This window comes from Arachis ipaensis, chromosome B06 (assembly GCF_000816755.2).
Source record: "Arachis ipaensis cultivar K30076 chromosome B06, Araip1.1, whole genome shotgun sequence".
In the NCBI taxonomy this organism is placed as follows: Eukaryota; Viridiplantae; Streptophyta; class Magnoliopsida; order Fabales; family Fabaceae; genus Arachis; species Arachis ipaensis.
The window spans coordinates 105,552,663-105,580,099 of NC_029790.2; the positions used below are offsets into that span (position 1 = coordinate 105,552,663).

Here is a 27,437-nt window from a genome sequence, read left to right on the forward strand (position 1 = left end):
TCACACGTACGCGTCGCTGGTCGTTTTGGTGTGTCACGCATTCACATCAAGCACGCGCACGCGTCATCTTGCAGAACTCCAATCCACGCGTACGCGTCAGGCACGCGCACGCGTCGCTGCAAATTTCTTCATATCACGCGTCGATGCTCGCTGGTTATCTCCTTAGTTTCTTGTGTTCCTTCTATTTTTGCAAACTTTCTTTCCATTCTCTAAGCCATTCCTGCCCTATAAAGCCTAAAACATTTAACACACGGATCACGGCATCGATTGGTATAAAAGAGAATTAAAATACACAAATTAAAGGTCTCTAGGAAGCAAGTTTTCAACCATAGAACAAACTTAGGAAGGAATTGTAAAATCATGCAATTCATATGAATAAGTGGGTAAAGACTTGATGAAACCACTCAATTAAACACAAGATAAACCATAAAATAGTGATTTATCATTGGTCAGTACTCTCAATACCCTATTGGCTCACTTTATACTTGTAGAACTCATACTCGATACTTACTCCAGTAATTTCTCTACAGCAATGTAATTGACCAGTACATGACGATGTGCTTGAAGGTTTTCGGTGGCTGTTAGAGTAAAAAATGAAGTAGCCCCGACTGCCTTTCCAACCACTGGGAACATGCTGGCAATATCGCTCGGCGAAGCTTCGCTCGGCGGAGCTTCGCTCGGCCGATTATCAACGTGCGTCGGTCGGTTGATCCTGGTCTCCACATTATCTTGGTACCTTGAACAGAATGTGAGAATCTCCTCGGATAAGAAGCCCTCTGCAATTGATCCTTCTGGTTGTGCCATATTACGTAAGTACCTTTGAGAACATAACAAGTAAACTAATAGGTTCATGATATCTTAATAATACAGATTGAGAAGGCTTATTTAGATTTTTATCTCTCAATTAGGTACATCCACCGATAATGCACTAGGCCACCGAGGCGTACCTCATCGACCAGATGCATCATTAGATGAACCATGACTGTGAAGAAGGAAGGTGGAAATATCATCTTCATGTGGCACAGGGTATGAACCACTGCATATTTGTCAAAAAAGGTTGATAACTCTGCCAAGATGGTGGACATTGGGGTGGGCAATACATGTTTTGGCGCAATTAACAATAGATATTCCATTAGAATGTGGCAGTCATGACTCTTCAAGCCCAATAACTCGTGCTGTTTTAAATCAACACAGCGAGAAATGTTGCTAAAGTACACGTATGGAAAGACCACATTCTTGATGGTCCTCAGAAAGATATCCTTCTGTGGATTGGACATGGTAAAGACTGCAGAGTGATACTTTCTGCCTTCAAGTGGCCACATGTCATGCCTGATTCCCATCAACTGGAGATCTTTTCGAGCTTTTAGGTGGTCTTTGGATTTACCACTCTCGTTCAACATGGTGAAAATAATGTTGTCGCACACATTCTTCTCTATGTGCATCACGTCAAGGTTGTGACGTAATTCGTTATTCTCCCAGTATGAGAGATCAAAGAATATACTCCTCTTTTTTCCATGTAGACTCGTCTTGCACTACGATCTGTTGTCCGCGTCTTCTTTTACCACCAATCGCTTGCACCTTGCCAAGTGAGACGTGCACACCCTCCAACTATCTCAAGATATCCCTGCTAGTCAATTTGACAGGTGGGGATTTATCCTCTACCTTACCATCAAATCTACTCTGATCCTGTCTATATCTGTGATCGTGATTCAAGAAGCGACGGTGACCCATGAAACACCATTTCTAACTGAAGGTGAGTTGCTTAGTCTCGGCATCTAAATTGCACATGGGATAAGCTCTACCACTGTATGTATTCCAGCCAGATAAATTTTCCAAGCCCGGAAAATCACTGATAGTCTACAGCAACATAGCATGAATCTTGAAGGTTATCTTCTCACTTGCATCGTACGTATCAACACCAGCCTACAACTGCTTCAACTCATCGATCAGGGGCTATAGGTAGACATCTATGTCATTGTCAGGCATTTTAGGACCGAGAATAATCATGGAGAGAATATAGCTAGTTTATTTCATGCAAATCCAGGGGGATAGGTTGTACGGAATAAGAATCACTGGCCATATTGAGTACTTTGAACTCTGGATTCCAAAAGAATTGAAGCCATCATTGGCCAAGGCTAAGCGAACACTGCGCAGATTGCCAGAAAAGTCAGTATGTCTCCTGTCAAATGCTTTCCAGGCCTCGCCGTCCCTGGGATGCCTCAAATAACCGTCAAAGTTGGTTCCTCTCTTGTGCCATAACATGTCCACAGATGTCTTGATGGACATGAATAATCGCTGCAACTTTGGAATCAGAGGAAAGTAACGGAGAATCTTCACCGGCAGAGGTTTCCCATTCTTCTTGGCCACGACATTGATCGTTGCTAAAGAATTCTTCTAGGTCTTTTTCTTCCACCTGGATGCTCCACACCGTTTGCATCTAGACAAGTCTTGGTCAGAGCCCTGGTACAGCATGCAGTCATTTAGACATGCATATATCTTCTTGTACTCAATACCGAGCTTCCTTATGATCCTCTTGGCATTGTGTAAGGTCTTCAGAATCTTTGCATGTGGTGCACGAAATAAGAACTCGCACAACTGAACCAGCAAGTGCACTGGGTCATCCAAGTAATACTTGAGGTGAGTCAGGTTGATCCCACAGAGATTGTTGTTTTGAATCAAGCTATGGACACCTTGTAGGTCTTAGTCAGATGATTAGAAAAGATAGTTTGTTGAGATAAACGCATAAAACAAGAATAGGGATGAAATTACTTAATTTGAGTGAAACAAGTGATAAGAGAATGGTTGAGGTTTTGGAGATGCCTCATTCTCTGGAGCAACCTTACCTACTGTCTTTCTTCAACTTTGAGTGATTCTTTCCATGGCAGGCTGTAAGTGATCAACGCCGATTTAATGGCTGATGAGCGGATAATTTATACCCTTTTTGGCATTATTTTTACATAGTTTTTAATATGTTTTTATTAGTTTTTATTATATTTTTATTAGTTTTTATTCAAAAATCACATTTCTGGACTTTACTATGAGTTTGTGTGCTTTTCTGTGATTTCAGGTATTTTCTGGCTGAAATTGAGGGACCTGAGCAAAAATCTGATTCAGAGGTTGAAAAAGGACTGCAGATGCTATTGGATTCTGACTTTCCTGCACTTGAAGTGGATTTTCTAGAGCTACAGAAGCCCAATTAGCACGCTCTTAATTCCGTTGAAAAGTAGACATCCTGGGCTTTCCAGAAATATATAATAGTTCATACTTTTCCCGAGATTTGATAGCCCAAACTGGCGTTCAAAGTCAGCCTAAAACATCTTGGCGTAAAACGCCCAAACTAGCACCAGAATTGGAGTTAAACACCCAAACTGGCACCAAAACTGGCGTTTAACTCCAAGAACAGCCTATGCACGTGTAAAGCTCAATGCTCAGCCCAAGCACACACCAAGTGGGCCCCGGAAGTGGATTTCTGCACTATCTGCACTTAGTTACTCATTTTCTGTAACCCTAGGATACTAGTTTAGTATAAAAACTACTTTTAGAGATTTATTTTACGTCTTTTGACCGTCTTTTATCTTTGGAGATCATTGTACACGTTTTGGAGAGGCTGGCCTCACGGCCATGCCTAGACCTTTCACTTATGTATTTTCAACGGTGGAGTTTCTACACTCATAGATTAAGGTGTGGAGCTCTGCTGTTCTTCATGAATTAATACAAGTACTATTATTTTTCTATTCAATTCACGCCTACTTCTTCTCCAAGATATACTCTCGTACTTAATTCAGTTAAGTCAGAATGAAGGGGTGACCAGTGACAATCACCCAATCTTCATTACTCACTTAGCCAAGGTCGCGTGCCTGACAACCACAAAGCGATCTACATGATGTTCAACATAGTCATTGGACGACAGCTGGAGTATATTCTCTTGGGTTTCTAATCTAAGATTAGAGCCTTCGTGGTATAGGCTAGAATTATTGGTAGCCATTCCTGGAATCCGAAAAGTCTAAACCTTGTCTGTGGTATTCCGAGTAGGATCCAGGATCCGGAAAGTCTAAACATTGTCTGTAGTATTCCGAGTAGGATCTGGGAAGGGATGACTGTGACGAGCTTCAAACCTGCAAATGTGGGGCACAAGTGACAGTGTGCAAAAAGACAATGGTCTTATTCCGACGCTAGCGGGAACCGACAGATGATTAGCCGTGCGGTGACAGCGCATATGGATTTGTTTTCATCCGAGAGGATCATACAGCTTGCCATGGAAGGAGGTAACGCATGATTGGAAGAAGGCAGTAGGAACGCAGATGTTCAGAAGCAACAAAGCATCTCCAGACGCTTATCTGAAATTCCCACCAATGAATTACATAAGTAACTTATTCTTATTTTATATTTTATTTATATTTTAATTATCAAAACTTCATAACCATTTGAATCTGCCTGACTGAGATTTACAAGGATGACCATAGCTTGCTTCAACCATTTGAATCTGCCTGACTGAGATTTACAAGGATGACCAAAGCTTGCTTCAAGCCGACAATCTCCGTGGGATCGACCCTTACTCACGTAAGGTTTATTACTTGAACGACCCAGTGCACTTGCTGGTTAGTTGTACGAAGTTGTGAAAAAGAGTTGAGATTACAATTGTGCGTACCAAGTTTTTTGGCGCCATTGAGATCACAATTTCGTGAACCAATGGCTGCCAATCTTCCTCCCTCATGCCGAACGCCAGGTTTAGTGTGCGTCCAATCTGAATGAGGGTGAAGCTCCTGTAGTTCATCCCCTTGATGATCCTACTCAAAACGCCACAGATAAGGTCGAATCTTCCGGATCAGAGAATGCTGCGCCTTTGGTTCTAGCCTCTACCACAAAGACCCTAATCTCCCCATACCTCGGCTGAACTGGTGTCTCGAGAAGTCCCCAACGAAGTCATGGATTAGTCATCTAAGAGATGTATAATCAAGCTGGTGGTTCAGTGATCTCCTGTTACAGACTCACACTGATCCAATGTAGAATGAAGATGAGTGTCACAGATCATCCTATTCATAAGGTTGAAGAACGAAGATACATCTTAGAATAGAGTCACACACGAATTGAATAGAACAGTGGTACTTTTATTAAGCCATGAAAGTCAGCAGAGCTCCTAACCTTAACCTAGGAGGTTTAGTGACTTATGCTGATAGAAAAATACAATGGTAAACGTGAAAGTAGGCAAGAGTCCTCTAACAATGGTGAACTATTGTCTATATATACTAATCTAATGACTAAATATTACAGAAATAAGATAAACTAAGTTGACAGTGCAAAAATCCACTTCTGGGACCCACTTGGTGAGGGTTTGGGCTTACCTTGAGTGTCTCCCATGTGCTAATGTCCCTTAGGGGCGTTGAACTCTGGCTAGGGACCCCCTTTTGGGCATTGAACTCCAGTTGCTCCCCTGTGGGCGCTGGACACCAGGAATGGGGCTGGTGGCTGGCGTTGAATTCCAGTTTTGGGCCTTCATTTCTGAAACAAAATATAAACTATTATATATTTCTAGAAAGTCCTGGATGTTAGGTTTCCATAGCCGTTAAGAGCACACCATTTGGAATTCTGTAGCTCCAGAAAAGCTCTTTTGAGTGCATGGAGGTCAGATCCTAACAGCATCTGTAGTGCTTTCTCTGCTTCTGAATTAGACTTTTGCTCAAGCTCCTCAATTTTGGCTAGAAAATACCTGAAATCACCATAAAACACGCAAATTCAAAGTAAAATCCAAAAATATAAATTTTGCACTAAAACCTATGAAAATATAATAAAACTTAAACAAAACATACTAGAAACTATATGAAAACAATGCCAAAAAGCGTATAAAATATCCGCTCATCAGCATGCTCAAAGGCATCCCCCAATAGCTCTACAATCAAACCGAAAGCCTTGTCGCTCATTCCGCACATGCACTTTATATGGTACAGCCTCACCAAGAAAGACAGCTTTGAGAATCTTGAGCCTCCCGGATATAATTCCTGCTCGCCATCCTCAAGCAAGTCATGAAAGGCACGATTCTCACGGCTAGGTTCGTCGTATAAGTACGACAACCCTTCCACACCATCTCTGACATGTTCTTCCATCGAGTCTTCGTCATCACCCTGCAGTCCCAGGAAGTTGAATGCCTCGTGGACCATGTCACGCATTCGATCTACTGAGTTTTCAGTGGGTTCTAATTCTTCTCTACCGCTGGAGCTCTCGTCTACGATTCTCTCACTGTGATGTAACCAAAGAGTATAATTAGGGGGAAAGGGTTTCATCACAAGATGATTGTACGCATCGTCTCTAGTTTGGAAAAACCGGAACCCACACAAAGGACATGGACAATGTATCATCCCATCGAATGATGCATTGGCTAATGCGAAGTCAAGGAATTTATTCAAAGCATCCCTATATTCTGCACAACCTCGTGGCTTTTTAATCCAGCTCTTATCAATGTCTAATTTAATGAATTAGCACAAATAAATAAATAAACAGTAAATAAAGACATAAAACTAAAAAAACTTTAAAAAATGTGCTGTGTGTTAGGAGAACCAATAACAGTTTATCACAATTATGAGATGGGAGAGTAATATACGAGTACTATTCGACAATTTATTGCAAGCAAAATCATGTACGGGGTAATAGAATAACTCAAAACAGAAACAAAAACAAAGTTACTTGTATCCCAGATAACATGTAGCACACGAAATGTATTGGGGGATTGCTTACTCATTGTCAAATTTTGTACTTTTTAAAAAATTACTGGGAGAAACAATTGCTGGTTCCAAGTCCAAAAAATGAAAAGATAAAGAAAAGCTTCCTTAAAAAATGAAAAAGAAAACAGGGGTGAAAGTTAGATTTAAAAAATATTTAAAACAAAAAATATAACTAAACAATCATGATGGATAGAGAATAAAATCTTGAAATTGTAGATATATAATTTTAGATATGCTTCTAAGAATATTTGATTATAGTTTTCCTGTCTTGTCTTCTACCATGGAGATACAAATAATTGGTTCAACGAGAAAGTACATAAAAAATTAGAATAAAAAAGGCAAGGCAAGAAGAGTAAGACACACAAAAAAAGGAACCGAAAATGCTAACAGGTGAGGTATCTTTTGCTTCATAAGTTGTAGCTCCAAAAGCATATGAAATGTAGAAACAAGCCAAAAGACACTAGTTGAGCCAGAAGGGTCATCCAAATAACAAGAACACCTAAACAAAAAGGTCCAAAACATCAACATTAATAACTCCCCAGCAAATTAGGATAATCCATCAACACAAAACATAACATTCAACAAAAAAAAAAGAATAGAGCCATTGATTTGGTCTTTGATGAAAACAGAGCGTACATTGCTTCTACTTATCTAAAGCTTATTGAAAGTGATGTAACAGCATAAATATGTTAACATACATCATGAATGAATACAAGATATTAAATAAGTAGTATATAAAATAAACAATCAAAAAACACAAAGTCACATTATTACAATGTTGTGCTCAACCAATATTTTATTTACCACATTGCACAACTTTATACAATTATACACTACAATTTTCAAAATGCAATATTAAATGACACCAACTTAACTTATATGCACGATGCACATTGTTAAACACAGTAATTTGTACAACCCACATATAGTTATGCATAATTGAAAGAGAGCACTGAAAGGAAAAAAATATCGAGCTCTCATCACATTGTTATACTAAGAAAATTATGAAGGGTACTAGTAGCATACAAAATAAAGTGAGCTTTTCTTCTTCAATTTTTTCTGCCTATGTTCTATTTTAACATTTTGTATATGTCTTATTATGTTTTTGAATAGGTCAAAGAAGAAAAATTGATTTATGATGATGATTTGAATTCAAAGTAGGCACTAAGTTAATTTATCATGTACACAATGAATCAATTTATATTGTTAAAATTTCTATTTTTTGAAAAAAATGTTATAAATTATTACAACAATATGCAAATGCATTAGGGAGAACTCTTACCCGTAAGATAAATTTTTGACATCCTATTTTTATTATTACTTTGAGAAGCACTATTATTGTTGAACCACTTGAAGTTGAAATTTTCACTACTGTCTTTTCTTTTTTCTCTTTTTTTTTCCTGATAATTATAAACTAATGATATATATCTTTTAATAACTCTTATTTCTTTAATTTTCAAAAAATGGTAATTACCTAAGCTTTTAATTCCCTATCATCCAATATGGTAGAAACTAATTCAGCAATCATCAGAAATTAATTTGATTTATTCTATACAACTGATGAGCGGATATTTTATACGCTTTTTGACATCATTTTCATATAATTTTTAGCATATTTTGTTTAAGTTTTATTATATTTTCATAGGTTTTAGTGTAAAATTCACATTTTTGTATCCTACTATGAGTTGTTGTATTTTATGGTGATTTCAGGTATTTTCTGGCTGAAATCTGAGAGTTTTGACAAAGTCTGATTTAGAGGCAAGGAAAGCGTAGCAGATGCTATCAGGATCTGATCTCCGTGCATTCAAACAGACATTTATGGAGCTACAGATATCCAAATAGAGCATTCTCAACGGCTATGGAAAGCTAACATCCAGGGCTTTCTAGCAATGTATAATAGTTTATACTTATCTTTGGAGATAAAGGACGAAAACTAGCATTCAACGCCAGCCATCTACCCCAGTCCTGGCGTCCAACGCCCACAGAGAGGTGGCCAGCGTCCAACGCCCAAAGGGGAGTCCAAAGGGGGAGTTCAATGCCCAAGAGCCTTAGTAGCACGTGGAGACACCCTTAGCTCAGCCCAAACACTCACCAAGTGGGTCCCAGAAGTGTATTTTCACACTACAAACCTAAGCCTATCATATTTCTGTAATCATTAGTTATTAGATTAGTATATATAGGAGAAGATCAACCATGTTTAGGATATCTCTCCAGCATATCATATTTTCAAACACCATTATGTACAGTATGAGACACTAGACCTCCTGGGTTAAGGTTAGGAGCTCTGCTGAGTTTCATGGATTAACAAAAGCACTACTGTTCTATTTCAATTCGTGTTTGATTCTCTCCTAAGATGTATCTTCGTTCCTCAACCTTATGAATGAGTTAAACCGTCAAAAGTTATCTCTATTCTACATGGGTTCAGCGAGCATCTTTCATTGGATATCAATGAACCACTAGCTTGAAGATACGTCTCTTAGATGGCTAATCCACGACTTTATTGGGGACTTCTCGAGACATCAGTTCAGTCGAGGTATGGGGAGATATATGGTCTTTGTGGTAAAGGCTAGAATCAAGGCACAATATTCTCTGATCCGGAAAATTTGACCTTGTCTGTGGCATTTTGAGTAGGATCACCAAGGGGATGAATTGCAGGAGCTTCACCCTCATTCAGACTGGATGCGCACTAAACTTGGTGTTCAGCCTAGAGGAAGATTGGCGGCCCTCAAACCGGCGTCGATCACATACAGTCTACTATTGAAGAAATCATTCACAGTTGGAGTAGACAGTAAGAAAGGATTGATCCAGAAGAACAAAGCATCTCTGAAGCCTTAACCATCTTCTTATCGTTAAATTCACAATTACTGAGTAACATTATCTTTATTTTACTTTTATGCGTCTAAACAATTAAACAACTTTTCTGTCCGCCTAACTAAGATTTATAAGATAACCACTTTTTGATCTAAGCCGACAATCCTCGTGGGATCGACCCTGACTCACCTCAAGTATTACTTGGACGACCCAGTGCACTTGCTGGTTCAGTTGTATGGAGTGTGGGAATCCGTGCACCAAGTTTTTACCGCCGTTGCCGGGGACTGTTCGAGTCTTTTATTTTCTTTTTTCGAAAAATATCAAAAAATAAAAAATTCAAAACTTTTTCAAAAATCTTTTCTTTTCTTTATTAATCTTTATCTTTTGTTTGAGTCTTTTGTTCTTGTTCTTGTTAGAGTTCGAACTTTCTTGAGTCTTTTTCAAAAAATTTTCAAAAATAGTGTCTTTTGTTTGAGTCTAGTGTCAAATCTTAAGTTTGGTGTCCATTGCGTGTTCTTTAATTGCTTTGAATTTTTCAAGTTTGTTCTTGGTATTCTTCTTGATCTTCAAATTTTTCTTGTTTTTCTTTTTGCTTTGATCTTTAAAATTTTTAAGTTTGGTGTCTTTAGGTGTTTTTCTTTAAAATTTTCGAATTCTGGTGTCTTTAGATCTAAAAATTTTAAGTTTGGTGTCTTTTGGTTGTTTTTTTTCTTTTTTCATTAATTCAAAAATCAAAAAAATATCCTTTCCATTTTTTATCTTAATTTTCGAAAATTGCAACAAAAATTTCAAATTTTAATTTCAAAATCATTATCTTATCTTATCTTAATTTTAAATTTCAAATTCAAATCTTTTCGAAATCAAATCTTTTCAAAAATCATATCTTTTTCACATTACTATCTTATCTTTTTATCTTTCTTTAAAATTCAAAAATCTTATCTTATCTTATTTCAAAGTCAAATTTTAAAATTCAATTTCAAAATTTAAAATTTAAAATTTAAAATTTCAAAAATCAAATCTTTTTCAAAAGTCAAATTTCAAACCTTATCTCTTTCAAATCTTTTTCAAACCTTTTTCAAATTCTTATCTTATCTTTTCTAACTTCAAATTTCAAAATCAAATCTTTTTCAAATCTTTTCAATTTCTATCTTATCTTTTCAAATTTCAAATTTTAAATTCAAATCTTTTCTAATCTTCTATCTTATCTTGTTTTCAAATCTTTCTTAATTAGTTACTTATTTTCTCTTTCTTCTTTTTCAAAACTTCCTAACTAATTCTTCTCTCTTCTAATATTCGAAAATATCTTCTCTATTTCTCTCTCTTCTTTTTTGAAATTCATTATTTAATTTTCAAATCTTTTTGGTTAATTAGTTTTTATTTTCGAATTTAATTAATAAATAAAATAAAAATAAAAATATTTTCTCTTTTTACTTCTAATTTTCAAATTCTTCTTCCCTTTTTATTTGAATTCTTTTACTCTCCTCTCTATCTTCATTCTTCTTTCTTCTTCACATCTCACTTGGAGTCCTCTTCTTTCTTGTTTTATTTTTCTTGTTTATGAACAGGAACAGAGATAAAGAACCTCTCTTTAATCTTGATCCTGAACTTGAGAGGACTTTAAAGAGGCGTTTACAACAAGCTAAAGTACAACACTCCGAAGAAAACCTCACAGGGATTTTTGAACAAGAAGCTGAAAACATGGCAGCTGAGCCTAATAATGAAGGAGATGCAAGAAAGGTTCTTGGTGACTACACCATACTAACTTCTGATTTCTATGGAAGAAGTATCTCCATACCTGCCATTAGAGCAATCAACTTTGAGCTTAAGTCTCAATTAGTCTCTCTATTGCAACAGAATTGCAAGTTCCATGGACTTCCACTGGAAGATCTACATCAGTTCCTATCTGAATTTTTGTAGATCTGTGACACTGTTAAGACCAATAGAGTGGATCATGAGGTCTACAAACTTATGCTCTTTTCCTTTGTGGTTAGAGACAGAGCTAGGATATGGTTGGACTCTCAACCTAAGGAAAGCCTACACTCTTGGAAAAATTTGGTCAATGCTTTCTTGGCCAAGTTTTTTCTACCTTAGAAGATGAGCAAAATCAGAGTGGAAGTTCAAACCTTCAGACAAAAAGAAGGTGAATCCCTCTTTGAAGCTTGGGAAAGATACAAGCAACTGATCAGGAGATGTCCTTCTGACATGCTCTCAGAATGGTCTATCCTAGGCATCTTCTATGATGGTTTGTCTGAGATGTCCAAAATATCATTGGATAGCTCGGTAGGTGGATCACTCTACTTGAAGAAAACGCCTACAAAAGCAAGAGAACTCATTGAGATAGTTGCAAACAACCAATTCATGTATACTTCTGAGAGAAACCCCATGACTAATGGGATAGCTCAGAATAAAGGAGTTCTTAAAGTAGACACTCTGAATGCCATATTGGCTCAGAACAAGATCTTGACCTAGCTGGTCAATATGATCTCTCAGCATTTGACTAGAATGTAAGCTGCAACTAGCAGCACTCAAGAAGCTTCCTCGGAAGGAGAAGCTTATGATCCTGACCAACCCATGATGGAGGAGGTGAATTACATAGGAGAACCCTATGGAAACACCTACAACCCCTCATGGAGGAATCATCCTAAACTTTCATGGAAGGATCAACAGAAGCCTCAGCAAGGCTTCAATAATAATCAAGGTGGAGGAAACCAGAATAGGTTCAACAACAAACCACCATTCTCATTTTCTTAGGAACATATGGAGACTCCTAAGCAAAGCCTTTCTGACTTAGTCACTCTAGTCTCCAACCTCTCTAAGACCACTCATAGTTTCATAACTGAAACATTGTCCTCCATTAGAAATTTGGAGGTACAAATTGGTCAACTGAGCAAGAGAATCCCTGAGACTCCTCCTAACACTCTTCCTAGTAACACTGAAGCAAACCCAAGAGAAGAGTGCAAGGCCATCACTACTGAAGCTAAGGCCAAATCTGAAGGGAGCAATCTGGCATTGAACGCCAATGATAAGATCCCTAATGGGCGTTGAACGCCCAATGCTAAACCTTTAATGGCATTGAACGCCAGTAAGGAGGACCTTACTAAGCGTTCAACGCCCAAACTGGCACAAGAGCTGGCATTGAACGCCAGTAAGGAGGATCTTACTGGGCGTTCAATGCCCAAATTGGCAAAGAAGCTGGCGTTGAACGCTAGTGAAGATGTTCCCACTGAGCGTTCAACACCTAAAAAGCCACAAGAGGTGGAGTTAAACGCCAGTAAGGGTATTCCTACTGAGTATTCAACACCCACTGATGAAATTCCTAACCAAGAATTAAAGGAAGCCAAGGCTCATGTAGAGACCATAGAGGTCCCCTTGCAAGCACTCTTGCCATTCATGAGTTCTGATGAATACTCATCCTTTGATGAAGATGAGAAAACTAGGAAAGAGTAAGTTGCTTAGTACCTAGGAGTTCTCATGAAGCTAAACGCCAAGTTATTTGGGGTAAAGACATTGGAGGAAGAACCTCCAGTACTTACCAAAGAACTCAATGCTTTGGTTCAGCAAAAGCTGCCTCAAAAGCTTCTGGATCCCAGACGCTTCCTAATTCCTTGCACCATAGGCACCATGACCTTTGAGAAGGCTCTGTGTGACCTAGGGTCAAGTATAAACCTCATGCCACTCTCTATGATGGAGAAGTTGGGAATCTTTGAGGTACAAGCTACAAATATCTCACTAGAGATGGTAGACAAGTCAATGAAAAAAGCATATGGCTTAGTAGAGGATGTTTTGGTGAAGGTTGAAGACCTTTACATCCCTGCAAACTTCATAATCTTAGATACTGAGGAAGATGAGGATGAATCCATCATCTTTGGAAGTTCTTTCCTAGCCACTGCCAATGCGATCATTCATGTAGAAAATGGAGAACTAATTTTACCACTAGGGGAGGAGCACATCTTGTTCAAGATGCCTCACCCCAACTCTCTCTCTGAGAAAAAAGAGATAACTGTGCAACACTTAGTGTTCCAACCATCTCTCTCAGTGTAGAGCTTTACTAAGCCCCCAGACACCAATTCTAAGTTTGGTGTTAGGAAGCCATTAAAAAGCACTGAGAACAAAGGTACTAAGAAGAAAGTACTTAAAGGCTGGAGGGACAAAAAGATCCCTACAGAAGGCCTCTCACCTGGGATGAGAGTTGCCTTCACCAAGAAACCAGTCATACCACATACAGTTAGTCGTATCTTGTCTTTAGAGCATATGAAGCTCATCCATGAGAATACAGGAAGAAAGTTCACTTTAAGGGGTGAAATTCTGAGCCCATATCCATCTCCGTAAGGAGCTAACCGTCAAGCTAGTGATGTTAAGGAAGCGCTTGTTGGGAGGCAACCCAACCATAGTTATTATTTATGTTTTTCTTTGAATTTGTTTTTCTTAATTATTTTCTTTAGGTTCATGATCATGTGCATTAGTCAAAACAAATACAGAAACGTTCAAAAGTGGAAATAGAATACCCTGGAGTACATGTCTTGCTGGCGTTGAACGCCAGACAAGAAGGCAAGAGTGGGCGTTCAACGCCCACAAAGGGTAACATTACTGGCGTTGAACACCAACCAGGGAGCAAAGGCTGGGCGTTCAACGCCCAAAAGAGGCAGAAGACTTGGCATTGAATGCCAGGAAGGAGATCCCTCTTAGACGTTCAACGCTCTGAGTGGAGCAGCAAGCTGGCGTTGAAAGCCAGCTTTGGAGCATGAGCTGGGTGTTCAATGCCCATAAGGGGGTAGGGAATTTGAATTTTCTAGCCTCTCAGGACCAGTGGATCCCACAGCATCTTCACCTACCCCACCTTCTTCTCTTTTCTTTTCACAATTTCCCACACACTCTTCCCTATAAACCCTCAACCAATTACATCCATACTTCTTTCCCAAAACCATTCTAACTCCCACCAAGCCCCACCCACTAAAATTCAAACTTTACCACCCATACCCTCCCAATTCATTCGACATTCTACCCATACCCTCCCTATAAATACCTCCCTCATTTCACTTATCCCACACACTACTCATACACCTTTAGCCATTACTTGGCCGAATTACTCTTCTCCCTCCATGTTCATCTATTTTCTTCTTCTTCTACTCCATTCTTCTCTTTTGTTTATTTTTGCTCGAAGATGAGCAAAGTTTTAAGTTTGGTGTTGGAAAAGCCTTGCTTTTTGCTTTCCCTTCCCACTTATGGCACCCAAGGTCGGAGAACCCTCTAGAAAGAGGAAAGGAAAGGTCGTAGCTGCCACCTCCGAAAATTGGAAGATGGAGAGATTCATCACCAAAGCCCATCGAGACCACTTCTATGAAGTAGTGGCAAAGAAAAAGGTGATCCCTGAGGTCCCTTTTAAGCTTAAGAAGAATGAGTGTCTGGAGATCCGACATGAAATCCGGAGAAGAGGTTGGGAAGTCTTAACCAATCCAATCCAAGAGGTTGGGATCTTAATGGTGTAAGAGTTTTATGCTAATGCATGGGTTACGAAAAACCATGACATTAGTGTGAACCCAGATCCTAAAAATTGGAGCACCATGGTCCGTAGAAGAATCTTGGACTTTAGTCCAGAAAATGTGAGGTTGGCGTTCAACTTGCCTTTGATGCAAGAAGACCCACATCCTTACACTAGAAGGGTCAATTTTGATCAAAGGCTAGATCAAGTGCTTTCAGACATCTGCGTGGAAGTAGCACAGTGGAAAAGGGATTCCCAAGGCAAGCCTATCCAACTAAGAAGGCCTGACCTCAAGCCCATAGCTAGAGGATGGTTGAAATTCATCCAACGCTCTATCATCCCTACTAGCAACCGGTCTGAAGTGATGCATCATGCTCGGAGAGGGGGTAGAAGTACATGAGGTGATACCTCACGAGTTGTACAAAGTGGCAGACAAGCCCTCCACCCAAGCATGGTTAACTTTCCCTCATCTTATCTGTCACCTATGCAATTCAGCTGGAATTATCATAAAAGGTGACACTCTAATTGAGGAGGACAAGCCCATCATTAAAAGAAGGATGGAGCATACTAGAGAGCCGGCACATGAACCATAACATGAGCATGTGGAGCCGCCTCAACATAAGATCCTTGAGATACCTCAAGGGATGTATTTTCCTCCTCAGAGCTATTGGGATCAATGAAATACTTCTATGGGAGAATTAAGCTCTAACATGAATCAGCTGAGGATGGAGCATCAAGAGCATTCCACCATCCTCAATGAAATTAGAGAAGATCAAAAAGCTATGAGGGAAGAACAACAGAGACAAGGGCGTGACATTGAAGACATCAAGCCACCGTCACTAAGGTGGTCCCATTCCATCACCCCTTTCTTTTATGTTATTTTTCTGTTTTCTATTATGTTTTATTATTTGTTCTCGTGTTCTTATTGCATGATCATTTCTATCTATGTCTTAAAGTTAAAAAATGTTCCATATACCTCTCACCTTGTTAAAAGAAAATTTGATTTGAAAAAGAAAATTAAGATGCATGAATCTTAGAGTTATATAATAAGAATAGTCAATTATTTTGATGTGGTGACATTGCTTTTGTTTTCTGAATGCATGAATAAACATTGCTTATTTGAAATTGGAATTAAGAATGTTGGCTCTTGAAAGAATAATGAAAAAGGAGAACTATTATTGGTAATTTGAGAAATCCAAAAATTGATTCTTGAAGCAAGAAAAAGTAGATATATATATTCTTATTCGAAAAAAATTGCGAAAAAAATATAGCAGAAAAAGAAATAAAAATAGAAAAAGCCAATAGCTCTTTAAACCAAAAGGCAAGAGCAAAAAGCCAATAACCCTTTAAACCAAAAGGCAAGGACAAAAGGATCCAAGGCTTTGAGAATCAATAATTAGGAGGGCCTAAAAGGAATAAAATCTTGGTCTAAGCACTCCAAAGGAACAATGTCCCTAACTATATGCTTGTGGTGTGAAGGTGTCAAGTAAAAAGCTTAAGACTGAGCGGTCAAAGTCGTGATCCAAAGCAAAAAGAGTGTGCTTAAGAACTCTGGACACCTCTATCTGGGGATTCTAGAAAAGCTGAATCACAATCCGAAAGGGTTCACCCAGTTAAGTGTCTGTGGCATTTATGTATCCGGTGGTACTACTGAAAAACAAAGTACTTTGGGCCACGACCAAGACTCTAAAAGCTGTGTTCAAGAATAAAAAAGAACTAAACTAGGAGAGTCAATAATATCATCTGGATTCTAAGTTCCTAAAGAGGCCAACACTTCTGAGTTTCAATGGATAGTGAGATGCCAAAACTATTCAGAAACAAAAAGCTACTAAGTTCCGCTCATCTAATTGAAATTGAGCTTCATTGAAAACTCTGATATTTATTGTATCTTAGTCTTCTTTTATCCTACTTTGTTTTTAGTTGCTTGGGGACAAGCAACAGTTTAAGTTTGGTGTTGTGATGAGCGGATATTTTATACGCTTTTTGACATCATTTTCATATAGTTTTTAGTATGTTTTATTTAAGTTTTATTATATTTTCATAGGTTTTAGTATAAAATTCACATTTTTGGATTCTACTATGAGTTGTTGTGTTTTATGGTGATTTCAGGTATTTTCTGGCTGAAATCTAAGAGTTTTGACAAAGTCTGATTCAGAGGCAAGGAAAGCGTAGCAGATGCTGTCAGGATCTGACCTCCGTGCATTCAAGCAAGCATTTCTGGTACTACTGATATCCAAATGGAGCATTCTTAATAGATATGGAAAGCTAACAACCAGGGATTTCCAGTAATATATGATAGTCCATACTTGTTATTGAAGATGAAGGCCCAAAACTGGCATTCAACGCTAGCCAGCTACCTCAGTCCTGGCGTCTAACGCCCACAGAGAGGTGGCCAGCATCCAACGCCCAAATGGGAGTCCAAAGGGGGCGTTCAATGCCCAAGATCCTTACTACCACATGGATACACCCTTAGCTCAGCCCAAACACTCACCAAGTGGGTCCCGGAAGTGGATTTTTGCACTACAAGCCTAAGCCTATCATATTTCTGTAATCCTTAGTTATTAGATTAGTATATATAGGAGAAGATTAACCATGTTTAGGATCTCTCTCCAGCATATAATATTTTTGAACACCATTATGTATAGTATGAGCCACTAAACCTCCTAGGTTAAGGTTAGGAGCTCTGCTGAGTTTTATGGATTAATAAAAGCACTACTGTTCCATTTCAATTCGTGTTTGATTCTCTCCTAAGATGTATCTTTGTTCTTCAACCTTATGAATGAGTTGAACCGTCAAAAGTTATCTCTATTCTACATGGGTTCAGCGAGCATCTATCATCGGATATCAATGAACCACTAGCTTGAGGATACGTCTCTTAGACGGCTAATCCACGACTTCATTAGGGACTTCTCGAGACATCAGTTCAGCCGAGGTATGGGGAGATTAGGGTCTTTGTAGTAAAGGTTAGAATCAAGGCGCAGCATTCTCTGATCTGGAAAAGTTGACCTTGTCTATGCCGTTTTGAGTAGGATCACCAAGGGGATGTACTACAGGAGCTTCATCCTCATTCAGATTGGATACGCACTAAACATGGTGTTCAGCCTAGAGGATGATTGGCAGCCGCTCAAACCAATATCGATCACATACAGGCTGCTATAGAAGAAATCATTCACAGTTGGAGTAGATAGTAAGAAAGGATTGATCCAGAAGAACAAAGCATCTCCGAAGCCTTAACCATCTTCTTATCATTGAATTCACAACCACTGAGTAACGTTATTTTTATTTCACTTTACTTTTATGCGCTTAAACAACTAAACAACTTTTCTACCCGCCTAACTAAGATTTAAAATATAACCACTATTTGATCCAAGCCGACAATCCTCGTGGGATCGACCCTGACTCACCTCAAGTTTTACTTGGACGACCTAGTGCACTTGCAGGTTCAATTGTGCGAAGTTAAATTCCGTGCACCACTTGGTCATCAAAACTGATTTGAAACTTAGTTGTTGCAGTGTCTGTTAAAATGATTATGCAGGAGACAATTTATTTTTATCTCATAACGATAGTGTAAAAGACAGGGCAGAGAAGAAGAGCTTGCACAGTCATATATCCTAGTTCAGTCACTTAGTATAATGTGACCTACATCTATTCTCTACTACAATAATGGTAGAATTTTCACTATAATTTCTAGAAATTACAAATACCAATTCCCTAGGATTCTTCCTAATCCTATCCAGAAACACAAAAGCTTCTAACCAAGCTTGTTTGGCTAAGCTCCCTAGCCTAGACCTCAACACTAAGTGCTCTCCCAACATAGCAACGAGAACCTCTTAGAATCGTGATACAAAATAAAAAATATATCAAAAGAATTTGACATATTCAATGTTTTTTCTCCAACTTTAACTCTCGTTACCTTTTTTCTCAATGACTTTTACTAATGTCTCACTTATATGCCTTTTTTCCATTGAAGGAGAAGATAAATGAAGCAAGAATGTAGCAAGAATGCTATGAAAACCATATATGGACTCTTTCTCCTTGCTTCACATCTGGGCTTAATACCCCTTTAATATGGTGCATTGCTTCTAAAACTTGAAATTGTCCTTGGTGACAATATCTACACTCTAAGAACAGATTGTGGTTGTCTTTCTTCTTCAAATCAGAGTGCAATAGCAGAGGTGGTGGAGGTGTAAAACATGGCACAGACACAAGGTGGCAGTGGCAGAAGATCATGGTTGTGCTGTCTTTGCTGTCTCTATTTCTTCTTTTTGTTGGTGGCTATTTATCCTTGGTTGTACTAATTACATCACCATCATTGATTCTTCAACTTTGGCTCCAAATTTCATCCTTCATTCTCCATTTTGATTTGAAGAAAATGAACTCCTTTTCTTCTTCTTTCTTAAATTGTTGTAGTAGCTCATACTAGTTTTAAAGAGCTATTTTATTTGCACATTTTGGTTAACATAACTGCAGCCTTTTTTTTAAGTATTTTAATTTTATCTTTTGCTTTAATATATGACAGTTTTTTTCCAACATTATTTTGATGAAAAGATTTTAGTGTCAACAAAAAATGAACCATTTTTTCTTTGATTTCCTTTTACCCGAATTGGTAAAGCTTCAATAGTAACGACAAGCTTTATCTCTTTGCTAAACCAAAAATTGAAATTTTTTGTTGAGACTTGTTTGCATTATTAATCCATATTTCAGCCTCATTTGTTGTCCAAGTAACAACAATGTAGGCAATTTTTTTTTTATTGGGCTGCTCAAAGCTAACATGGGCATGCACTATGAGCACACTTATTAAATAGTTTTTAGGCTCTCAACCCAATTAAATATATGTTTATCATCTTTCAAAAATATTATTATTTTCTGAACTCAACAATGTTAATGATAAGGAAGGTAGAGGAGGAGGAGAATGAAGAAAATAAAAAATAAAAAACGAGAATAAAAACAAAAACATCAAAAGCATGTATGTAAATTTAACTTGGTTGAACATAATTAAAAAAAAAGCTTAGTTATCTAGCATTTCTGGTATATTAATCCGCAATTATATATATGTGTGTATGTTTGTAACAATGTTTATGCACAGTGGTAAATCATGTAACAATCTAATTAATAATATCTTATTACCGGTAATAAGGTCTTATTAAAAATGATATTAAACCTACATTTAGAAGAAAGTCTGAAACTGAAAGATAAAAACTAGTTAAGAAATAAAAATTGAGAGATTAAATTTAAATTAAGTCTTTTTATTATATTTAGTGTAAAGTATATAAGATTGAATTATGTCTTGATATTCTATTTGGTTCAAAATAAATATGAACATGAAATAATAATATTTATTAAAATATTCTTAGTTATTAAAGAAAATATTGTTAAAGTTTCAGTCTCCGTGTCTAGAAATTTCAATTTCTTGTGTTTCCACTTTCTTGAGGTATTGAAAATACTAAAATTTTATGCTCCGAAACTAAAATTTTAGTTCCAATTTCTGGTCACTCACTCCAAAAAAATTAATAGTGATGGGAGATAATCCGGATCGACTTTATCACCTAGACGGAGTTGCCCACATTGCTAGTGTCGTCAATGAAGAGGTTAGTATGTGCTAGTTTTTGTTTTTTAAATTATTGTTTAATGGTTCACGTTTATTTTTTCAAAGGCAGTATTATAGAAATAGTAGTTGGTACGAATAGGGTTGAAAATGTTAGTAGTGAAGATTATGAAAGAACGGGGTTAATTTATTTTTTAACAAATCACCTTAAACTGAGAAAAAAGGGTAGATTAGTGGCTTTATAATGTAAAGAGGTGTAGCCGAGAAAGTTAAAATTTAAAATAGTATTCGAATAAGAAGGACCAATCTGAGTGATGTAGACTATGAAGAAGTTGACCGCCTTTTTTTAAAGAGAATAGTATTAAAGTAGACTTTGAAGTAGATGTGGGCTGGCATTTAGATATTATTAAGATTAGTGATTGAATATTGAAAGCGTGAGTTGGGCTGGCTGGTTAAACTTTTTTTTATAAGTATAAGAATTATCTTTATTATGCCCAATATGATGACATGGTGAAATAATTTTGGGTGCGTCCCAGTTGCGTGATTTGACTCCATTCATGTGATTATTAGGATTAATTTATTATTATGTAGATATTTTTTCATATGGTGCTGACAGAGAAATTGTTATGTTGTTTTTGTAGCCTCATCGATGTATCGGTAGCATGAGGCGATAGCAAGGTATGCGATTGGATGATAGGATCGTTCCGTACTTGCAGATGGCCGGTTTATACCATCTTGCGAGGCTGAACGAGACCTGGTTCCGATTGGATGAGTCGTTGATCAGTGCATTCGTGGAAAGATGACGTCCAGAGATGCACACGTTTCATATGCCATTCGGAGAGTGCACGATTACGCTGCAAGATATGGCATACTAGTTAGGGTTGCCGATAGATGGACAGTACGTTAGTGGGTGCTTGACAGAGTTCGAGCGATACATCCAGGGTTGTCGCCCAGCTTGGGTTTGGTTCCAGGAGCTTTTAGGAGTATTGCCTCCTGCGGACTGCATCAACAAGTTTACAGTGAGATGCAGCTGGATGCAGGAGACCTTCGGTCAGATACCTGATGGGGCTGACGATGCCACTATCCAGCGGTATGCTAGAGCCTATATCATGATGCTTTTAGGGACTCAGCTATTTGGGGACAAGTCTGGGACTCGCTTACACATCAGATGGCTCCCGTATGTAGCCAGGCTTGAGGACATGGGGGGTACAGCTGGGGATCAGCTGCTTTGTCATGGTTATACAGGTGCATGTACCGCGTGGCGAACAGAAACATTGTCAAGTTAGCCGGTCCGTTGCAGCTGCTTCAGTCATGGATCCTCTGGCGGTTTCCTGGCTTCAGACCAGCTGGATATGATATCGTCCACTGGCCATTGGCGTCGAGGTGATGTTATTTTAATGTTCTATGTTCATGTTTTAAATTTGGCAGTAATTTTCTGTCAATATCGTCGCATGTGCTTTCAGGTGGTCCGGTTACAACCCGACCGCGAGCGAGAGGGGACCTCGGGTTGCTCATTGGAGGCTCAGGATAGATCTCCTTCAGGCTGGTGATGTGAGTATTTTTCTAAAGCTAAGTAGTTAACATGTAATGTCAGCTTCTTAACAATGTACTGTTAACTAATAGCTGCTACGTATATTACTTTGCACAGGTTACTTGGATGCCGTATAGCACTCCAGAAGTAGTCCAGGATGTTCACCCGGAGATACTTGAGCCTTGTCATATGGCACTGTGGAGGAGCGTGACATCGCTGATTTATTTTGCTGTCATAGAGTGGCACCAGGTAGATCGGGTGCTACCTCAGTTTGGTGGAGTTTAGCCTCTCCCACGGTCAGCACTGAACATTGACTTCTTGATGGCGAAGGATGGTAGAGGCGGTGACCGTTGGTTCCCGTATACCTTGCAGTTTTGGCACCTCCATTGGGACAGCCGCGCAGATCATGTCCTTCGGTTTGATGTTGTTCCGAATCCAGGCCCGTCACATGACTTTCTTGATTGGTGGGCCTAGCATGGTCAGAGTTTCTTGTCACCGGAGCTACTACTTGGTGATCCCAGGGCAATTCCTATACCTGTCGAGGCACTTCAGCGAGGCCCATGACAAGTTCCAGACATGGATAGGGTGGATGATGTTCTAGATAGATGTAGAGTAGAGCGGAGAGCTCGTGTTGGTACACGTCGGAGTGGCCGTGAGTGGCGGTGGCTCGACCAGGCTATGGAGGCGGGCGAGGGGAGGGGACGTGTACGTGCACGACGTGGTAGGGGTGGTCGACGTAGGCCTGCTAGAGGGAGAGGTGGACAGGATGACGACGACGGTGGTGATCATGGAGGAGGGGATGGCAGGGGAGATCATGTGAGTACCGATGGAGGAGATGCGGGTGGCATGCCCGGTGGAGTTGGTGGACAGGAGCACGGCACTAGAGGTAGCGGCTCTCTTGGCGGGGACTGGTATGGTTCAGGTGCGGGAGAGGATGCCGGCGCGGGTCCTAGCGGTGGCGCTGGAGGGGCATTCAGCGATTACTTTGTTGGCGATGGTGCGGATGAGGATCAGCTGCCAGTCGCCGATAGACCTCGTAGAGTCTGATGGGCACGATGCTGCTTCACAGGGTCGCATCTATTTGGATGAGTTATTGTTACATGTATGTGCTACATGAGAGCATGATTTCCTAGATGTAGAGTTGCACTTGTTACTTATGTTTTACTAGCGATTAGGGTATGAGTAGATGCTTGTGGTTTAGGGGAACCATCTGAGTTATTTATAACCTATGGCGTACTTATGTATTACCTCTTTTTGTATTGGTTCCTTTGTTTAACTTGTGATATGTTTATGCTTAACCAATGTATCCGTTGTTCAAGCGGAACAAATCGAGCATTCAAAAAGGATAAAAAGTAACTTAAGCAACACATCTAGAATTTAATATAAAAGTTTCCAACATAGATACTATATATAACGATGACGAAATTACCCAATTACAATGGAAATACATAAAAGGAAACAACTAAGTGTTGGCGGTACGTAAATTCAATAACACCTAACATGCCAACACATAACCTAGATGCTGACATACTCTTATGCTAAACAACTAAGTCAGGCCTAGGCTGAGTCTCTTGGTGCCGATCCCAACCCACCTTGTGGACATCGCCTACGTGTGTGTCCTGCTTCTCAGAACAACCCGCATCTCTTCTGTCTGTTTGGGTCAGCCTCATCCATGGTAGTCCGGATCCTAGTGCTTCGGGTGCGTCCTTCAGTAGCCCGCCTCTTGGAGGGGTCCGGGATGACTGTCGGTCCATCGTAAGGTGGCCAAAAACCCTCCTGTATCGGTGGGGTAAATCCCATCCGATACACGCTGAACACCGATCTCAAGCTATATACCTCATGTACATAGGGGTGCCAGGTCAGACGTGAATACGCACAACAGGCCAAGGCATGAGGACATGGATAATGAAGTGCCTGGAAATAACCGCAATCACACGTCTGCGCCTGTAGTGACACCCTATAACTACCAAATGAAAATGATCCAGTAGGGGTGGTCTTCGCCACTGTGAACTCGGAGTTCTCCCTGTCATACAAAGTCACTATAAAACACCGAGACGCCTTTAGATTGGCCTCTATAGCCTTAACCAGCTGCTGGCTAAATTGTTGTCCGGTACCCAGTTATGACTCTGCCTATCTTCCCTTGCGCACAAAAAGCTCGGCCAACCGTCCGTACATGGACTTCACCAGAGAACACACTAGAAGGTTCCTTACCCCCTTAAGAATCGAGTTCACACACTCAGAGATATTTGTCGTCATATGCCCGAATCTCCTTCCCTCATCCCGTTGCTGTGTCCATAGTGTATAGTCAATCCTGTTAGCCCAATCACACATGGCCGGATCTTCAGAACGGAGGATATCAAACCAATAATCTAACTCCACCTCAGTCTTGGCATACGCTGCGTTCACCAGAAGCCTCCGTGCATCCTTGCCCTTAAAGGTCAGCGCAAAGTTGGCAGCCACGTGTCAAATACAGAATGCACGGTACACAGCGAGTGGTAGCCAACCGTCCTCAGGCACCTCCAATTCAGCCCTTATTCCATTGTGCCGATTTGATATCACTAAGATGCCTAGCTGCGGAGTGACGTGCTGGCGGAGGTGGGAGAGGGAAAACAACCATGACTCAACATTCTCACCCTCCACCAGTACGAATGCAACGGGTAGGATGTTGGAATTCCCGTCCTGAGCAATTGCAACGAACAATGTCCCCCCATATTTTCCGTACAAGTGGGTACCATCGATGCTAACCAACAGCTTGCAATGCCGCAAAGCCTCAACACATGGTGGGAATGTCCAAAAAAGACGGTGGAAGTACGCATGTGCATCATCCACTTGCCCTCCCACACATACAGGACTCGTCCTCAGAACTGCAACACTTCCAGGCATCGTCACATGTACACCTAGAACCCATCGTGGCAGCTCAATGTATGACTCATCCCAGTCTCCATAGATCTGTGCCACTGCTTTCTTCTTCGCCATCCAAACCCTCCTATAAGTTGGTTTGAAACCGAAATATGCCTCTGTCGCATTCAGGAGGACCTTGATACACACGGCAGCATCAGCTCTAACCATCGGCATTATGAATGCCGAGATCACATGATAGTCGAGACTCCTGTGGTCACTCGATATTGAGGTGGCTAGACAAGTATGAGGGCCATTGTACCGTTTCACCTCTCAAATCCCTTTGCACTGTCGAAGACTTATCCGAATACACCATGTGCACCCATTGTCGAACTCCTTACACTTCCCATAATACTTGCGATAATCGGACTCAACCACCTTGTATTGAACCCCGCATCAGATGCTGTAGGTCTTCACACTTAACATGGCCTCCTCTTTGTCCTGAAACTGCTGACCGACCTGAAACTCTGTTCCCTCCCCCCCGCCTTGCTGTGTGCCTCTAGCACCGAATCCAACATGTTCGGAATGATCCACCTGCTGTCTCATGGCATCCAAGTCCAACATGGAAAAGTGAGGGGGATACTGCTACGTCCCTGAACTAGACCCTCCCGCACCCCCAACTGGATTGCTCCCTACTATATATTCACCACTCTCATCAACAATCATGTCCGGCTCCACATCGTCATCCTCATCATCATCCCGTAATACATCATCTACACTATCTGGTGCGAACCCATGCAACGAAATCGGTGCCGTATCAACAATACCAACTGCTCCATCACCACTGCGGTTTAGATCCACTGCGAAGGATGGGGATGAAACCAACATTGCCTCAGGCGCAATCACAGGCATCGATGACGAGGCACCACTTGGCCTCGAAGTAGAACATGCGGCCGTTGCAACGGCTTGGGGGTTCCGGTTCGAACCGCCTGAGCTGGAAACCACATCCACAAGCTTGGCCAACAACTCAGGCGTCCTCACCTCGGGAAACTGCTGGCGACAATGAAATAGAACTTCCAAATCCTCATCACTACCTATTACTAACGAATCGTACTTCACGTCATCCCGCAAAATTGAGATCGGGATTCTATAGAACAACTTCTCAACCCATTTCACGCCTTGTAACCCCAACTTCTGGATTATAGAATTCAAGAACTCATTGAATCTAGTGGAAGGTTTCAGAAAAATACTAAGGAGATCCTTATCAGTGAACTTAATTCCTGACCGTATTTTTTTCTTAATCGACCTTCTATAGTGTACTAGTACCACAAAGCTCTCTTCATTAGCCATTGTGGTTTTTACTCTCCTTCTCAACTGACGTTGGTTTTACATTTATAGGCGTTCCGATCCTATTAAATCTAATCAGTCCCATTCGAATTACTCAATCACACCTTTTGTACGTAAATCAAATTGGATTTATGTGGAAACGTTGTGCATCTCCACATAAATCGAAAGACCCCTATTAGATTTATGTTGATAATGAATAAATCGACCAAGGGTGTTTCGATTTACATAGGAACCTAAATCTCACAATGCTGTTTTGATTTGTATAGAAATGCTACCTGAGTGATTCACGTGTGGATTTCTGCTTTGGGTGAATTGCGTTACCTTTTTCCTTCTTTGGTTTAATAGAGTCAATTACTCAAATATTAATGATCTTTAATATCTAAAAAGTAAGTGAAATAATAAAACGATTTTATCCAAACTAGTTCAATGACCAAGAGAAAGAATGCAAGCTCAATATTATAAACTTGATATTTCTAATCATGCTGAATTAAGTAACTTGTGAACAATTTATGAGTTATGCCAGGCGTTTAATGAAGACAGAAAAGTCTTTAACATATTATTTGATTGATCGTTTGATTCGTTTGGTATTAACTTTTTCTGATTCAACTGCTACAACTGAAAGATTTTTTTAGCTATAAATTTTATGAAGAATAGACTCAAAAACAAAATAAAAAAATAAATTTTTTGTTATTTTCATAATAATATTTTTAGATTCCTATGACTGTGTAAGAAGCCAATGAGCAAAAGCATTTATAAAAGCGAATAAACGAGGACGAGCTAGAAGTGATAGCTATCTAACTGAGTTAACAGAAACTAATAGTCTCTAACAAATTGTAATAACCAATAACAAACTTTCCTATTTGACAACTCTCACGGGATATTTCTCATTAGTGGTGCTAAAGTAAAATATTCATACTATATTGACAAAAAAGATCAAATACTAATAATAAACAATTTATATAGAGAACTTGATTGGTAATTATTTTTTGTTCATAAAAATTATAGCTATTCTACAAAAGATTGATTATTTTGATATAAAAAGTTTAATTATTTTAGTAATTGATGGAAAAAAAACATAAAATACATATAGGTGTATATATAATACAGATATAGTGATTGATTTTTGATATTCATAGAACCATAACTCTACAAATCCAACCAGGTTGGTCA

At 39.4% G+C, this 27,437-nt stretch overlaps 3 protein-coding genes across 3 annotated transcripts; 1 reads left to right on the top strand and 2 right to left on the bottom strand.

The window, feature by feature from the left end:
* LOC107647171 (probable H/ACA ribonucleoprotein complex subunit 1-like protein) lies at positions 22,659 to 23,129 on the top strand. Its single transcript, XM_016351288.1, has one exon. The coding sequence runs from the start codon at positions 22,659 to 22,661 to the stop codon at positions 23,127 to 23,129; it is 471 nt and encodes a 156-aa protein (XP_016206774.1).
* LOC107647170 lies at positions 23,709 to 25,151 on the bottom strand. Its single transcript, XM_016351287.1, has 3 exons — positions 24,600 to 25,151; positions 24,247 to 24,512; positions 23,709 to 24,105 (listed from the first exon to the last, which is right to left on the bottom strand). Exons 1-3 carry the CDS (start codon positions 25,149 to 25,151, stop codon positions 23,709 to 23,711), a joined length of 1,215 nt encoding a protein of 404 aa, XP_016206773.1.
* Positions 25,566 to 26,270, bottom strand: LOC107647169. Its single transcript, XM_016351286.1, has one exon. It carries the CDS (start codon positions 26,268 to 26,270, stop codon positions 25,566 to 25,568), a length of 705 nt encoding a protein of 234 aa, XP_016206772.1.

Bases quoted from the DNA above. Each gene is read 5' to 3' on its own strand.
- LOC107647171 (XM_016351288.1), top strand. From the start codon at position 22,659: ATGGATAGGGTGGATGATGTTCTAGATAGATGTAGAGTAGAGCGGAGA.
- LOC107647170 (XM_016351287.1), bottom strand. From the start codon at position 25,151: ATGGTTAGAGCTGATGCTGCCGTGTGTATCAAGGTCCTCCTGAATGCG. The intron at 24,513-24,599 runs GTGCCTGAGGAC...CTGACCTTTAAG, and splicing joins GAATAAGGGCTGAATTGGAG to GGCAAGGATGCACGGAGGCT. The intron at 24,106-24,246 runs GTTGGCCGAGCT...TTTGTATGACAG, and splicing joins GTGAAGTCCATGTACGGACG to GGAGAACTCCGAGTTCACAG.
- LOC107647169 (XM_016351286.1), bottom strand. From the start codon at position 26,270: ATGGCTAATGAAGAGAGCTTTGTGGTACTAGTACACTATAGAAGGTCG.